The following is a 16,726-nucleotide window of genomic DNA, read 5'->3' on the forward strand; positions in this document are numbered from 1 at the left end:
GGAGATTGCATCTCCTAGGGCCGACGCCCCCCCTAGGCCCCCCTATATATAGTGGGGGGGATGGAGGACCTCTTACCTTTGCCTTTGGTGCCTCCCTCTCCCTCTCCAACACCTCCTCCTCCTCCATAGAGCTTGGCGAAGCCCTGTTGGAGTACTGCAGCTCCATCACCACCACGCCGTCGTGCTGCTGCTGGAGCCATCTTCCTCAACCTCTCCTTCCCCCTTGCTGGATCAAGAAGAAGGAGACGTCACGCTGACCGTACATGTGTTGAACGCGGAGGTGCTGTCCGTTCGGCGCTAGGATCTGCGGTGATTTGGATCATGTCGAGTACGACTCCCTCATCCCCGTTCTTTGAACGCTTCCACTCGCGATCTACAAAGGTATGTAGATGCATACGATCACTCATTTCTAGATGAACTCATAGATGGATCTTGGTGAAACCGTAGGAAAATTTTTGTTTTCTGCAACGATCCCCAACAGTGGCATCATGAGCTAGGTCTATGCGTAGTTCTCTTTGCACGAGTAGAACACAATTTGTTGTGGGCGTAGATGTTGTCAACTTTCTTGCCGCTACTAGTCTTATTTTGCTTCAGCGGTATTGTGGGATGAAGCGGCCCGGACCAACCTTACACGTATGCTTACGTCAGACCGCTTCCACCGACTAACATGCACTAGTTGCATAAGGTGGCTGGCGGGTGTCTGTCTCTCCCACTTTAGTTGGAGCGGATTCGATGAAAAGGGTCCTTATGAAGGGTAAATAGAAGTTGACAAATCACGTTGTGGCTTTCACGTAGGTAAGAAAACGTTCTTGCTAGAACCCTATTGCAGCCACGTAAAACTTGCAACAACAATTAGAGGACGTCTAACTTGTTTTTGCAGCAAGTGTTCTGTGATGTGATATGGCCAAAGTTGTGATGAATGATGAATGATATATATGTGATGTATGAGATCATGTTCTTGTAATATGAATCACGACTTGCATGTCGATGAGTATGACAATCGGCAGGAGCCATAGGAGTTGTCTTTATTTTTTGTATGACCTGCGTGTCATTGAGAAACGCCATGTAAATTACTTTACTTTATTGCTAAACGTGTTAGCCATAGTAGTAGAAGTAATAGTTGGCGAGCAACTTCATGGAGACATGATGATGGAGATCATGATGATGGAGATCATGGTGTCATGCCGGTGACAAGATGATCATGGAGCCCCAAGATGGAGATCAAAGGAGCTATGTGATATTGGCCATATCATGTCACTATTATTATTTGATTGCATGTGATGTTTATCATGTTTTTTACATCTTGTTTACTTAGAACAACGGTAGTAAATAAGATGGTCCCTCATAATAATTTCAAGAAAGTGTTCCCCCTAACTGTGCACCGTTGTGACAGTTCGTTGTTTCGAAGCACCACGTGATGATCGGGTGTGATAGATTCCAATGTTCACATACAACGGGTGTAAGACAGATTTACACATGCAAACACTTAGGTTGACTTGACGAGCCTAGCATGTACAGACATGGCCTCGGAACACAGAAGACCGAAAGGTCGAGCATGAGTCGTATAGAGGATACGATCAACATGAAGATGTTCAACGACATGGACTAGTTCGTCTCATGTGATGATCGGACACATCCTAGTTAACTCGGATCATGTTATACTTAGATGACTGGAGGGATGTCTATCTGAGTGGGAGTTCATTGAATAATTTGATTAGATGAACTTAATTATCATGAACTTAGTCTAAAATCTTTACAATATGTCTTGTAGATCAAATGGCCAACGTTGTCCTCAACTTCAACGCGTTCCTAGAGAAAACCAAGCTGAAAGATGATGGCAGCAACTATACGGACTGGGTTCGGAACCTGAGGATCATCCTCATGGCTGCCAAGAAAGATTATGTCCTACAAGCACCGCTAGGTGATGCACCCGTCCCACATAACCAAGATGTTATGAATGCTTGGCAGACACGTGCTGATGATTACTCCCTCGTTCAGTGCGGCATGCTTTACAGCTTAGAACCGGGGCTCCAAAAACGTTTTGAGAGACACGGAGCATATGAGATGTTCGAAGAGCTGAAAATGGTTTTCCAAGCTCATGCCCGGGTCGAGAGATATGAAGTCTCCGACAAGTTTTTCAGCTGTAAGATGGAGGAAAATAGTTCTGTCAGTGAGCACATACTCACAATGTCTGGGTTACATAACCGCTTGACTCAGCTGGGAGTTAATCTCCCGGATGACGCAGTCATTGACAGAATCCTTCAGTCGCTTCCACCAAGCTACAAGAGCTTTGTGATGAACTTCAATATGCAGGGGATGGAAAAGACCATTCCTGAATTATTTGCAATGCTGAAATCAGCAGAGGTAGAAGTCAAAAAGGAACATCAAGTGTTGATGGTGAATAAAACCACTAAGTTCAAGAAAGGCAAGGGTAAGAAGAACTTCAAGAAGGATGGCAAGGGAGTTGCCGCGCCCGGTAAGCAAGCTACCAGGAAGAAGCCAAAGAATGGACCCAAGCCCGAGACTGAGTGCTTTTATTGCAAGGGAAGTGGTCACTGGAAGCGGAACTGCCCCAAATACTTAGTGGACAAGAAGGCCGGCAAAACAAAAGGTATATGTGATATACATGTAATTGATGTGTACCTAGCTCATGGACGGCACGGATGTTTGGGAGAACATCTGCGCCACAACCAGACCCATGATGGCCAACATCATTGCCTTTAGTGGACGAGTTTCTTAGTGGAGAGGGAGAGGTGCAGAGTAATCATGTTTAGGTTCACAGGGGAGTGAACTGATTTATATAGACCCCATCAACACTGCACACATTTTTTTGGTCGGCTGTGTGCAAGTAGTAACGTGTTGCACATGCCAAGTCAGAAAGAAATATCGATAGTTTTACACCTCACATTGTGAACATTTGTTTATGACCAACCGTGTGTCACCGGTCACACCACATGATATAGCTATTTGAATCCACCACTTTGCACATGGGGCGAAATGAGCCTTTGTGTGGCACTATTTTTTTTGTAAATGCCAAAGGGCCAGCCATGTGCAATGGGGGAGGGGATCTTTTTCGACCAGATATATACTGATGATGATTTAATGAAATTGCTTGGAAATTCGTGAATCTTTTTGAGTTGACCTTGAACGAAAGGGAAATATAAGGAGAAGAACGGCGGAGTGGAAGCCCTGTTGGAGTTGGAGATGCGTCAACTTTTGAAAGGAAATCAATCACCTTGTGCGAATAATTACTGGACTCATGCGTGGTTACCGATTTGCTGCAAACAGATCGGTGTAAGTTTGGGAAAGTATCATCCTTTTTGGAAAGTTTATATTGTAGTAACGGGAAGGAACATCCGGCCAATCACGATTTGAGTTGTCTCAACATCAACAACCCTTTTTTCAAAACATTTATGATGTCTAAACTACCTAATACACCCCGCCATCATAATACAAGGATTATAAGGAATGACTCACCCTTTTCTCTGAACAAATGCCTTGGACCACTGGTAAAAGAGTCTCTGGTAATCTTAACAGATGTGTAGCCTACCTTGGACTACTGCGGCAGTAGAGCAGACACCAGGTTGTCGGCACGGCGGCGCACGTTGTCCCTGAGATGCTGGAGTGCCCTTGCGAACTCGGGCAGCTCGGCCTCAGCGAGCGCCTCTACGTCTGCCTCCCACCAGAACCACCTCCCCACCTGCGTCTGCACGTCCACCACCTTCTTCCTGACGGCGCTCATCCGCGCGGCCTCCACGGCCACCTCCACGCCTTTCTTCTCCGTCTCCCGGCATAGCGCCTCCAGGGCCTCCCACTCCACGTCATTAGTCGCAGCAGGATGAGCATTGGTGTCGCCGTAGCCGGCGTAGGCCAGGACGGCGTCAGTGGAGGGGTTGCCAAACGCGAAGCCTTTGCCGGCCTCGGAAAAGACAACGACGGTGAGACTGGCGCGACAGAGCAGGGCGAGCCCGGAGGCCTTCTTCCATATCCCCGACTTGCGCTTGGAGAAGGTCACCTGGCGGGACTCCCTGTCCTCCACCAGCCGGTTCTCACGGCACTGGCACCCTTTCGTCTTCTTGCCGAGCGGCGGCTGTATGCTGGTTGGTCGTCGGCGGCGAAGGCTGTTTCTCTGGTTGACCTTGAACGAAAGGGAAATATAAGGAGAAGAATGGCGGAGTCGAATCCGTGTTGGAGTTGGAGATGCCGTCAAATTTTGGAAGGAAATCATGCATGGTTACCAATTTGCTGCAAACAGACCAGTGTAAGTTTGGGAAAGTATCCTCTTTCTTTTTGGAAAGTTTATATTGTAGTAACCGGAAGGAACATCCGGCCAGCTGAATTTTCTTGTTGAGTCGACCGCGTCGCATGTGCTCATCCGTCCAATCACGATTTGACTTGTCTCGTGATACATAGCGTTCTCTCACGAATTATATTCTAAAATAATACCAATAGTAATATCCAAAATGGAAATAGTATCCAGAGATTTCTGACACTTCCCAGCGAACTACCTGTTACTTGTTGGATTAGAAACATGAATCTTTCAAACAACCCAACCTGTTCATGTGGCCACGCTCGACATGAGCGCATCCGTGTCAAATTCCCCACATTCTACCCCACAGAGAGACAGAGATAGAGAGAGAGGCATAGTGGTTGTCTACGCCGTCGTGGAAGGCCCTCACTCTGATGACGCCGTCTCGTGCGAACATCGCAGGCCACTCTGCACTGACGCCCTTCCTCAAGCCGGGTCATCCTCGTCATCATCGGGGTAAGCTGGTACAGGGGTGAAAAGCTCCAAGCCAACTAATTGTTGGTGCACCAGCATCCCCACCCCCGCCACTCCATTCGTCGGGTGGGCCAGCCCAGAGTTGCCCCTGGTAGCTCCGGACATCGCTCGGTTGGACCAACACTTAGACAAGCACTGGCCCGGGGGGGTTAAAAAATAAAGATGACCCTTGGGCTGGCCTAACCCAAGGGAAAAAGAGGCTAGGTGGCGAATGGTAAAACCAATGTTGGGCCTTGCTGGAGGAGATTTATTCAAGGCGAACTGTCAAGGGGTCCCCATTATAACCCAACCGCGTAAGGAACGCAAAATCCGGGAACATAACACCGATATGACGGAAACTAGGGCGGCAAGAGTGGAACAAAACACCAGGCATAAGGCCGAGCCTTCCACCCTTTACCAAGTATATAGATGCATTAATTAAATAAGATATATTGTGATATCCCAACCAAATATCCATGTTTCAAACATGGAACAAGCTTCAATCTTCACCTGCAACTAGCAACGCTATAAGAGGGGCTGAGCAAAGCGGTAACATAGCCAAACAACGGTTTGCTAGGACAAGGTGGGTTAGAGGTTTGGCTTAACAATATGGGAGGTATGATAAGCAAGTGGTAGGTATAGCAGCATAGGCATAGCAAAAGAGCGAGCAACTAGCAAGCAAAGATAGAAGTGATTTCGAGGGTATGGTCATCTTGCCTGAAATCCGCAAGGAAGAAGAACGAGTCCATGAAGAAGACAAACAGACGTAGTCAAACAGATCCTCACGAACGCGACATTATCGGAACCAACCCAAAGAAGCAACACAGGAAAGAAGCACACAACATAGTAAACAACCAACACACGAACATGGTATGATATGCGGGATGCGGTATGTGATGCATATGCATGATTTGACAAGGAATGATTGAACCTGGCCTCAACTTGGAAATCCAAGAGTGCCACTGGAAAGGTGAGGTGATTTAGGTTGAAATCGATATAAAGATCACCGGAATCGGACGCACGGTTTGGAAATGGCAAGCAAAACAAATATGGCACCGGTCTGCGATAAACAGCAAGTAGCCATCTAAATGCATCAAGTTAAATATGCTACAGCACTCAAACATGGCAACAAAATACATGGCAAGGATCCACTCAAGATGCTTGACAAAAGTTGAACACTGAGCTACGGCTAATTCATCCATTAACAGGTTCAAACAAGCATGGCAAAAGTGCAAAAGACAACAGGTTTCAGACTTTGTGAAATTAACACAAGTCTGGAATTCATCGTCAGGAAGCATACTTTGGAGCATGAAAACTATAAGCTACAGGAACTTAACATGGCAAAACAAGGCATGGCATGAAGCTACTCAAAGCACTTAACAAAAGTCCCTTAGTGACCTTGAGCCAAAAGGGATCAGAACATTCAATTGCAAGCACGTGAACATGGCAAAAATATAAACAGATTCAGACTTAGTGAAAAACTGGAGCATGCAAAACAGTTAATGAGTAGTCATGTTTACGAGCTCGATGCACTCACTACAGAGCATGGCATGACAAACTAAGCATACACCCATCAAAAATACATGGCATAGAAGCTAGACATGGCAAGAAAAACAACATAGTATGCACAGATCAATAACAACAAGCTTGGCAAAATCGCTAAACATGTTAACAATCTGCCAGGAACATTTTATAGCAAAAGTAGAGCTCGATTGACTCGAGCTAGGGTACTCCATAAATGCAAACAAAGACATGGATGGATATAGCACGACAATATTAAGAAAACATCCTTACTTATCATCCTCAAAAGAGGCACGGATCACTAGGAAACAACATGAACATATGGCTTAACGACAAAAAATCAGGACAAGGACTTAGTGAAAAACAAAGTCCCTGAAATCAGCATTACCGATTACGCTACTTTGCAAGCTTGTGCTAGTCACCACAAACACCACAAAAATACATGGCAAGCACCTCTGTAAAGATGGCATGGCATATAACAAAACACATGTAGAGCTCAGGATCATATCATGCACACGTTAAACATGGCAAAAATGACAAAAGTCTAATTGATGAAATAGATCTGACAAATTCATCACATAGCCCTCTTCCAACAGCATTTCGGGCATCAAGATGAGCTCAAATGAAAACGATGCAATGAGATGAAATGATGTACTCGTCGAGGTGAACATTTTGATATGCTACACGCACGAATCGGAGCAACGGATATTGAGTTATGGCCTGATGAATAGAGGCATATGAATCAGAAAATCTCAGGACTTAGTGAAATATTACCTTCGCGAAAAGTCAACGCGGGGACGAGGCGAAGCGGGATGAGGAGATCCGGATCGAGGGGGACGTGTTTGGTTCGTGGAAGTGGTGGATCTGGTCCACCTTTTCCAGATCCACCAGAGAGAGAACTCCGGCGAGCTTGAAGCGGTCGCCGACGAGATTCCGGCGAGGAGGCCGGCGAGCAAAGCGGCGGCGGCGAGCTTGGAGAGGCTATGCGGCGGCACGCGGCGAACGAGGTGGTGGCGCGAGGCGAGCGGAGCAGGCGCGCGGCGTCCGGCGAGCTTAGGCGCATGGCGGGCGGCGAGGCGTGGCTCTAGGCGGCGGGGACGGGTGGCGCGGCGAGGAAACGGCCGGCAGCGGGGCGGCGCGTGCCTCGGGCGCGCGACCGAGCGGCGGCGGAGCAGATCAGGCCTGGGTGGGCCTGTCCTGGGCCCGGCGGGCCGCGGGAGGCGGGGAGGAGAGAGAAAGGAGGCGGTGGACAGGTGGCCGGCGCGGATTGGTCGGGCACGGCGGCGCGGACATGTCCGGCGCGGCGATGGACGTGTCCGTCGGTGCGAGGAGGTGGGATCTAGGGTTTCGTCTGCGAAAATGGACGGGGAGGGCATATTTATAGGTAGAGGGAGCTAGGAGAGTCCAAATGAGGTGCGGTTTTCGGCCACGCGATCGTGATCGAACGACCGAGATGATGGGAGAGGTTTAGGTGGGTTTTGGGCCACTTTGGAGGGGTGTTGGGCCGCAACACACACGAGGCCTTTTCGGTCCCTCGGTTAACCGTTGGAGTATCAAACGAAGTCCAAATGGCACGAAACTTGACAGGTGGTCTACCGGTAGTAAACCAAGGACACATGGCAAGTCTTGGTCCAATCCGAAAACGTTTAACACCTGCACACGAAAAGAGGTAGAAAGGGACACCGGGTGACATAGGAGTGCCGGAATGCAAAACGGACAACGGGGAAAATGCTCGGATGCATGAGACGAACATGTATGCAAATGAAATGCACATGATGACATGATATGCAATACATGACACGCAAGCAAAGACAAGGCAACAACAACGAATAACTGCAGGACACCTGGCACATCGGTCTCGGGGCGTCACAACACTCCACCACTATGAGAGGATCTCGTCCCGAGATCTCGAATGGCACCAGAGGGACAATGGAATAGAAAGAGAAGAGGTAAAACTAAGTTGCTTCTTTGACAAACGGGTGAAACCACAAACCTTGCAAGGTTGAGCAAATTGAAAAGGATAATACAACGGAGATGAACAAAGTTGAAAACCTCCGTTAGAAAAGAGGAACAAGGAACATCACGAGAACCCTGTAGGTTGAAAGACATGAGAAAAGTGTTACAATGGACAATAGGTACGTGCAAGCACTCCGATTGAAACGAGATGTACAAGGGACGATAAAGATCAATTACTACAACACTCCGGTTGGACATGGAAGGAATTGAACATGATCTTGACAAAGCAAGATGATGGGGTGAAAAGAGCAACATCGCTAGACCTCCGGGAGAAAGAATAGAAGTTGGATCGTCGGAACAAAAGAACGGAGAAGAAAACAACATCTTCTACCTCAAATGAGCTTGCAAAAAGCATCTTTAGGAGAAGGTTCGAACGGAGTTGTTGGAAACCCAACAACGAAAAGGAAAAAGTTGATGTGGGATTATAGAATACATCTCAAATTATGAGGTGACGTTCTGCCACTCACGGGAAAAAGAATTTGATTGATATGAACAAGGAGACGAGACAATATTTCACCGGGAGGATAGATGAAGAACTTGGGTCACTTATAAGCACCATAATTAGCAACAATCCTTAGGGAAGGCTTTAGGTGGAATATAACCCCAGATAACTCCAATGACGAGATTGATGGATTTAAAATACCTCATCTTGATAACTTGTGAAACACGAAGCACGAAGGGAAATTATCAAGAATAACATAACACCACTTCAAAAGAGATGCGTGAAAGAATTGCACTCTGGATTGCAAGATGAAAAATGCTTGAGCTCCTCTGAAAAGAATCTCGATGAACAGTTCAAGAAGGAATTAAAACCTTGATGAACCATCATGTAGAACCTTCATGAAGAACTCCGGTAAACAAAGAATGATCAAACGGAAGGAAAGAGAAGTTGAAAACACAGGGTGAACTCTTGTAATGATTTAGATGGATCTCCGTGATGATGTAATTGCGCGTGCCTGGGACTCCGGGAAAGAAAGATGAACAAATGAAATCAAGAATTTGATGAGGCTCCAGAATAAGGAATTGAGTAAACTCGATGAAACAAGAATAAGAATTACATTATGCGTATCCTTCACCAATTAAATTGATGACAATCCACGGACTTGGCACACTACTTATTCTCGTAGAAAGGATTAAGATAGGTATAGCATAACTTGAGAACGTCTTCAACGAAACACCGGTGGAATCGAAACAACGAATGAATTGATATGATAACGAAATAAGAGGAATCTTGCACGAACCACCATAATAATTAAAATGACCGATGGGAAGATAAAGGAACACTAGGAAGAATTATGAAATGAACGAGGATACTTGAGAGAATTTAGATCCATGAGAACGAAGAGATTACGAGCTGATTAGAGGGTCCTTGATATAAACACCGGTATGATTTAGAGTATGAGAGCTGAAAGCTGGAATGAATAAACCTGAATTTATGGACTCCGGATAATCCAACTGAGAAGGCTCTTGAATTGCTCCGGATAGGTGAAAAGAATTCTGACAATCGAAAACAAATATAAGAGGATGGCTCGACTGGAATCACGAATCTCGAATAGAATGGAGCAAGATTGAGAGAAAAATCTTCTTCGTCTTCAAAATGCGAGAATGACGACGAGAAACACCACCATGCATCATTTAGGCACTCCAGAAGAATCAAAAGCGAAGAGATTGAGCCAACGATGAAAAGAGTTGGAAAGATCTTGGAGAAGGGCATTTGACTAATGATAACTCATTCTTACGTCAAACTTTGAGATGAATTTGAAAAGCTCCGGGAGAATAAGAAGAGTCAGGTAAGATCCTGGGAAAAGACCTATGGGTTAGGGCTCACTCAAAAGTTACACCGTTGAAAAGGTCGCTTGGAAAATAGATAGCACCGGTTGAATCAAATGGCTTGAATGAGAGAATATCCTCGAAGGATCTTGAACGAATGCAGAGTGGAAAACACAAATCTTCGAGATATCTTGAGCACTCCGGAACAATTGAATAGCAAGCGGGGAATGATTATGAGGTGCACCGGCATAAGAAGGCATTTGAAACGAGGAAAGATATGATCAACCAAGCTTGAATTGGTTCCACCGGAGAATAAAATGAGTGAAGAGTGACGAACTTGAAGCTCCGTTAGAATCTTCGTGAGAACCACCGGGTAAGAACATTGACGGAAAAGAATGGAGAGACTTCACACGAATAAAAAGATACTTGATTAAGAAATCTGAGTCCTTGAAGAAAACAAAGGGAGGGAGGGTGGGAAAAACAAAGGCAACTTGGAGATGGATGAAACAAACACCGTTGAGAAGAACTGATAATTGATCTTGCGAATGTTGAAGTGATCGGATTCACTTGAAGAGAAACACGCCGGTAGAGAAGAAATTTAGATGACAATCTCGATGATCACGAAGGATTTGTATTCACATAGAAATATGAGAACACCGCTTGGAAAAGGTATGGAATCAACATTTGACTTCGAAGCAACTCGAATACCACAACTCAAAACAAAACAAAGGATTGGCTTGCAAAATAAGCCGGAACAAACATATGATAGAGAATTCGTCCGAAGTTTTCGTGGTGGGGCCTACACGGGCTTGATCATACAGCACCATCATGTACAAGGCAGTGCACATGACATACGAAGCGTCCCCGAGTTGGCATAGCCAAAGACTCTTTAAGACACAACGAGACCACTATAAAACCAACCGTGGATAGGCGGACCACTAAACATTGAACCCCAATTTCATATCATACATCTCTCGGAAAGATATCCTAAGAGCTACTTGAATTCCCACTTATAAACTCCCGAAACTTTCCGGTTATGCAATCAGGTGTTGGGGATACAGGGGAAGCACAATATCTCACCCAAACTAACAAATCCTACATCCAGCTGTATCCATCCTTCAACACATAACCAAGAAACCTTCGGAAATCATCTACCTCAACCTTTGAAAAGCATCCGTTATATGAATTATGGCAATACTCCCGAACTCCCGCCCCAGTACTGGGTGGCGTCGAGGTTATCTCACCAACAACTGCATAAAAGAGATTTTCGATGTCGGCGAAACTAATCTCAGGTATTCCAGAACTGCAACGATAAAATTGTGACGACAACACCTCGGAGCTCAACTCCCCAGGACACTGCCACAATCCCTAAATGTCAGGAGGCACCAAGAACAATGTTCTCGTCACAAAACCATCGGAACGATTCCAAGATACCCGCGTGATCCTAAATTTTTTTTAGTGAAATTTGAGAAGAGAAGAGTCAAAACTCTACGTCAGGGTGCCTCACCAGAGCGATGAAGGGACTGAGGAGTAAAAAGAAGTCCTAACTCTCCAATATATATAATTCCTAAATGACTCAAAACATTTCTAGACTCAATAACGCCAGCGATTTGATCAAGCTGGGGGATCCTAAGGTCGGGGAAGGCTCTGATTACCAACTTGTAACGCCCTCGATGTGGATATATCTCCCACGTGTCAAAGCACTACTTAGAGGCATAACCGCATTGAAAGCAATGTCGCAAGTGAGGTAATCTTCACACAACCCATGTAATACATAAGGGAAAGAGATACATAGTTGGCTTACAATTGCCACTTCACACAAATACATGAATAAAGCATTACATCAACCAAATACAATCAGGGCCTGACTACGGAGCCAAAATAAAAGAAGACTACCCCAAATGCTACACAGATCCCCGATCGACCCCAACTGGGCTCCACTACTGATCAACTAGAACGAAACAACACAAAGGACAAGATCTTCATCGAACTCCTCCTTGAGCTTGGTTGCGTCACCTTCTCGGTAACATCAGCACCTGCAAACTGGTTTTGGAAGTATCTGTGAGTCACGGGGACTCAACAATCTCACACCCTCGCGATCAAGACTATTTAAGCTTATAGGAAGGGTAAAAGGTATGAGGTGGAGCTGCAGCAAGCGACTAGTATATATGGTGGCTAACATACGCAAATGAGAGCGAGAAGAGAAGGCAAAAGCACGGTTGAACAACTATGATCAAGAAGTGATCCTAGAACAACCTACGTCAAGCATTACTACAACACCGTGTTCACTTCCCGGACTCCGCCGGAAAGAGACCATCACGGTTACACACGCGGTTGATGTATTTTAATTAAGGTCAACTTCAGGTTTTATACAACCAGACGTTAACAAATTCCCATTTGCCCGTAACCGCGGGCATGGCTTTTGAAAGTTCAAATCCCTGCAGGGGTGTCCCAACTTAGCCCATCACAAGCTCTCACGGTCAATGAAGGATATTCCTTCTAGCGGGAAGACCCGATCAGACTCGGAATCCCGTTACAAGACATTTCGACAATGGTAAAACAAGACCAGCAAGACCACCCAGATGTGCCGACAAATCCCGATAGAAGCCGCACATATCTCGTTCTCAGGGCACACCGGATGAGCAAGACGTCGGGTGGGCCAGCCCAGAGTTGCCCCTGGTAGCTCCGGACATCGCTCGGTTGGACCAACACTTAGACAAGCACTGGCCCGGGTGGAGGGGGGGGGGTTAAAAAATAAAGATGACCCTTGGGCTGGCCTAACCCAAGGGAAAAGGAGGCTAGGTGGCGAATGGTAAAACCAATGTTGGGCCTTGATGGAGGAGTTTTATTCAAGGCGAACTGGCAAGGGATTCCCATTATAACCCAACCGCGTAAGGAACGCAAAATCCGGGAACATAACACCGATATGACGGAAACTAGGGCGGCAAGAGTGGAACAAAACACCAGGCATAAGGCCGAGCCTTCCACCCTTTACCAAGTATATAGATGCATTAATTAAATAAGATATATTGTGATACCCCAACCAAATATCCATGTTCCAAACATGGAACAAGCTCCAATCTTCACCTGCAACTAACAACGCTATAAGAGGGGCTGAGCAAAGCGGTAACATAGCCAAACAACGGTTTGCTAGGACAAGGTGGGTTAGAGGCTTGGCTTAACAATATGGGAGGCATGATAAGCAAGTAGTAGGTATCGCAGCATAGGCATAGCAAAAGAGTGAGCAACTAGCAAGCAAAGATAGAAGTGATTTCGAGGGTATGGTCATCTTGCATGAAATCCCGCAAGGAAGAAGAACGAGTCCATGAAGAAGACAAACGGACGTAGTCGAACGGATCCTCACGAACGCGACATTATCGGAACCAACCCGAAGAAGAAACACCGGAAAGAAGCACACAACATAGTAAACAACCAACACACGAACATGGTACGATATGCGGGATGCGGTATGTGATGCATATGCATGATTTGACAAGGAATGATTGAACCTGGCCTCAACTTGGAAATCCAAGAGTGCCACTGGAAAGGTGAGGTGATTTCGGTTGAAATCGATATAAAGATCACCAAAATCGGAAGCATGGTTTGGAAATGGCAAGCAAAACAAATATGGCACCGGTCTGCGATAAACAGAAGTAGCCATCTAAATGCATCAACTTAATATGCTACAACACTCAAACATGGCAACAATATACATGGCAGGGATCCACTCTAGATGCTTCACAAAAGATGAACATTGAGCTACGGCTAATTCATCCATTAACAGGTTCAAACACGCATGGCAAAAGTGCAATAGACAACAGGTTTCAGACTTTGTGAAATTAACACAAGTCTGGAATTTATCATCAGGAAGCATACTTTGGAGCATGAAAACTATAAGCTACAGGAACTTAACATGGCAAAACAAGGCATGGCATGAAGCTACTCAAAGCACTTAACAAAAGTCCCTTAGTGACCTTGAGACAAAAGGGATCAGAACATTCAATTGCAAGCATGTGAACATGGCAAAAACATAAACAGATTCAGACTTAGTGAAAAACTGGAGCATGCAAAACAGTTAATGAGTAGGCATGTTTACGAGCTCGATGCACTCACTACAGAGCATGTCATGACAAACTAAGCATACACCCATCAAGAATACATGGCATAGAAGCTAGACATGGCAAGAACAACAACATAGCATGCACGGATCAATAACAACAAGCTTGGCAAAATCGCTAGACATGTTAACAATCTGCCAGGAACATTTTATAGCAAAAGTAGAGCTTGATTGAATCGAGCTAGGGTGCTCCATAAATGCAAACAAAGACATGGATGGATAGAGCAGCACAATATTAACAAAACATCCTTACTTATCATCCTCAAAAGAGGCACGGATCACTAGGAAACAACATGAACATATGGCTTAACGAAAAAAAATCAGGACAAGGACTTAGTGAAAAACTAAGTCCCTGAAATCAGCATTACCGATTACTCTACTTTGCAAGCTTGTGCTAGTCACCACAAACACCACAAAAATACATGGCAAACATCTCTGTAAAGATGGCATGGCATATAACAAAACACATGTAAAGCTCAGGATCATATCATGCACACATTAAACATGGCAAAAATGACAAAAGTCTAATTGATGAAACAGATCTGACAAATTCATCACATAGCCCTCTTCCAACAGCATTTCGGGCATCAAGATGAGCTCAAATGAAAATGATGCAGTGAGATGAAATGATGTACTCGTCGAGACAAACATTTTGATATGCTACACGCACGAATCGGAGCAATGGATGATGAGTTATGGCCTGATGAATAGAGGCATATGAATCAGGGAATCTCAGGACTTAGTGAAATATTACCTCTGCGAAAAGTCAACGCGGGGACGAGGTGAAGCGGGATGAGGAGATCCGGATCGCGGGGACGTGTTTGGTTCGTGGAAGTGGTGGATCTGGTCCACCTTTTCTAGATCCACCGGAGAGAGAACTCCGACGAGATTGAAGCGGTCGCCGGCGAGATTCCGGCGAGCAAGCGGCGGCGGCGAGCTTGGCGAGGCTATGCGGCGGCGCGTGGTGAACGAGGCAGCGACGCGAGGCGAGCGGAGCAGGCGCGCGGCAGCCGGCGAGCTTAGGCGCATGGCGGGCGGCGAGGCACGGCTCCAGGTGGTGGGGAGGGGCGGCGCGGCGAGGAAACGGCCGGCGGCGGGGCGGTGCATGCCTCGGGTGAGCGACCGAGCGGCGGCGGAGCAGATCGGGCCCGGGTGGGCCTGCCCTGGGCCCGGCGGGCCACGGGAGGCGGGGAGGAGAGATAAAGGCAGCGGTGGACAGGTGGCCAGCGCTGATTGGTCGGGTACAACGGCGCGGACATGTCCGGCGCGGCGGTGGACGTGTCTGTCGGTGCGAGGAGGTGGGATCTAGGGTTTCGTCCGCGAAAATGGACGGGGAGGGCCTATTTATAGGTAGAGGGAGCTAGGAGAGTCCAAATGAGGTGTGGTTTTCGGCCACGTGATCGTGATCGAACGACCGAGATGATGGGAGAGGTTTAGGTGGGTTTTGGGCCACTTTGGAGGGGTGTTGGGCTGCAACACACACGAGGCCTTCTCGGTCTCTCGATTAACCGTTGGAGTATCAAATGAAGTTCAAATGGCACGAAACTTGACAGGCGGTCTACCGGTAGTAAACCAAGGTCGCATGGCAAGTCTCGGTCCAATCCGAAAACGTTTAATACCCGCACACGAAAAGAGGTAGAAAGGGACACCGGGTGACATAGGAGCGCCGGAATGCAAAACGGACAACGGGGAAAATGCTTGGATGCATGAGACGAACATGTATGCAAATGAAATGCACATGATGACATGATATGAAATACATGACACGCAAGCAAAGACAAGTCAACAACAGCAAATAACTGGAGGACACCTGGCACATCGGTCTCGGGGCATCACATATGGCCACCATGATATAGCTACCAGTTTAGTTTTCAAAGAATTTCAGGGTGGTTAGTTTTGTCAAAGAATTCCAGGATGCTTAGAGGGTGCTTGGATCCAAGGGACTTATTTTAGTCTAACTAAAAATAGTATCTTTAAGAGGCTAAAGTTCCAAGCACCCCTGACTAAAGAGGGCTAAAACTAGTCTTGAGACTAAATTTTTTAGTCAGGGCTACCCCTACTAAAATGTGGACTAGTCCTCTCTCTACTCATTTAACTCCTATCCTTTAACACAGGCGAGTTTTGGATTGGAGGGTTTGGAGGATACCAAATGCTCATTAACTTGATTTTAGCCTTTTTAGTATTTGGATCCAAGAATGGGTGAGGCTAGCATGTTTTAGTCCCACTACTTTTAGTCATGGGACTAAAACGTATCCAAGCACCCTCTTAGTTTTATTTGAGGGATGGGTTGTGCCGGAGAACATTATTGTGACTAGCCTTTTTAATAGTACTATATGCATAATTTGGCGACGATCGCTCTCTATATGTACCACCATTTTTTTAATTTCAAGTTTTGCTCCATGGCGCAATCCATCGATACTACTGCTGTACAAAAGTATACATTTTTAAAAGGCCAGAGGGCGGGGCAGTCTAGCTAGGTCAGTTTCACGAGAGGCGAGGGCCTTTGTGATTTGATGGCTCATTACTGTTGGAAGGCGGGG

General features: G+C 46.3%; 1 protein-coding gene across 1 annotated transcript; it reads right to left on the reverse strand.

The window, feature by feature from the left end:
• Window positions 1-3,556: 3,556 nt before the first annotated feature.
• Window positions 3,557-15,293, reverse strand: LOC119351084. The gene is made up of 2 exons (XM_037618594.1): window positions 15,039-15,293; window positions 3,557-4,138 (listed from the first exon to the last, which is right to left on the reverse strand). Exons 1-2 carry the CDS (start codon window positions 15,291-15,293, stop codon window positions 3,557-3,559), a joined length of 837 nt encoding a protein of 278 aa, XP_037474491.1.
• Between the last annotated feature and the right edge of the window lie 1,433 nt (window positions 15,294-16,726).

The sequence above is a fragment of the Triticum dicoccoides genome, chromosome 1A (assembly GCF_002162155.2).
Source record: "Triticum dicoccoides isolate Atlit2015 ecotype Zavitan chromosome 1A, WEW_v2.0, whole genome shotgun sequence".
Taxonomy (NCBI): domain Eukaryota; kingdom Viridiplantae; phylum Streptophyta; class Magnoliopsida; order Poales; family Poaceae; genus Triticum; species Triticum dicoccoides.

Excerpts from the sequence above, each read along its gene's own strand:
- LOC119351084 (XM_037618594.1), bottom strand. The coding sequence starts at position 15,293 with ATGCACCGCCCCGCCGCCGGCCGTTTCCTCGCCGCGCCGCCCCTCCCC. Across the intron at positions 4,139-15,038 it reads CTCCGGTGGATCTAGAAAAG|GTCAACCAGAGAAACAGCCT; the intron begins GTGGACCAGATC and ends CTTTCGTTCAAG.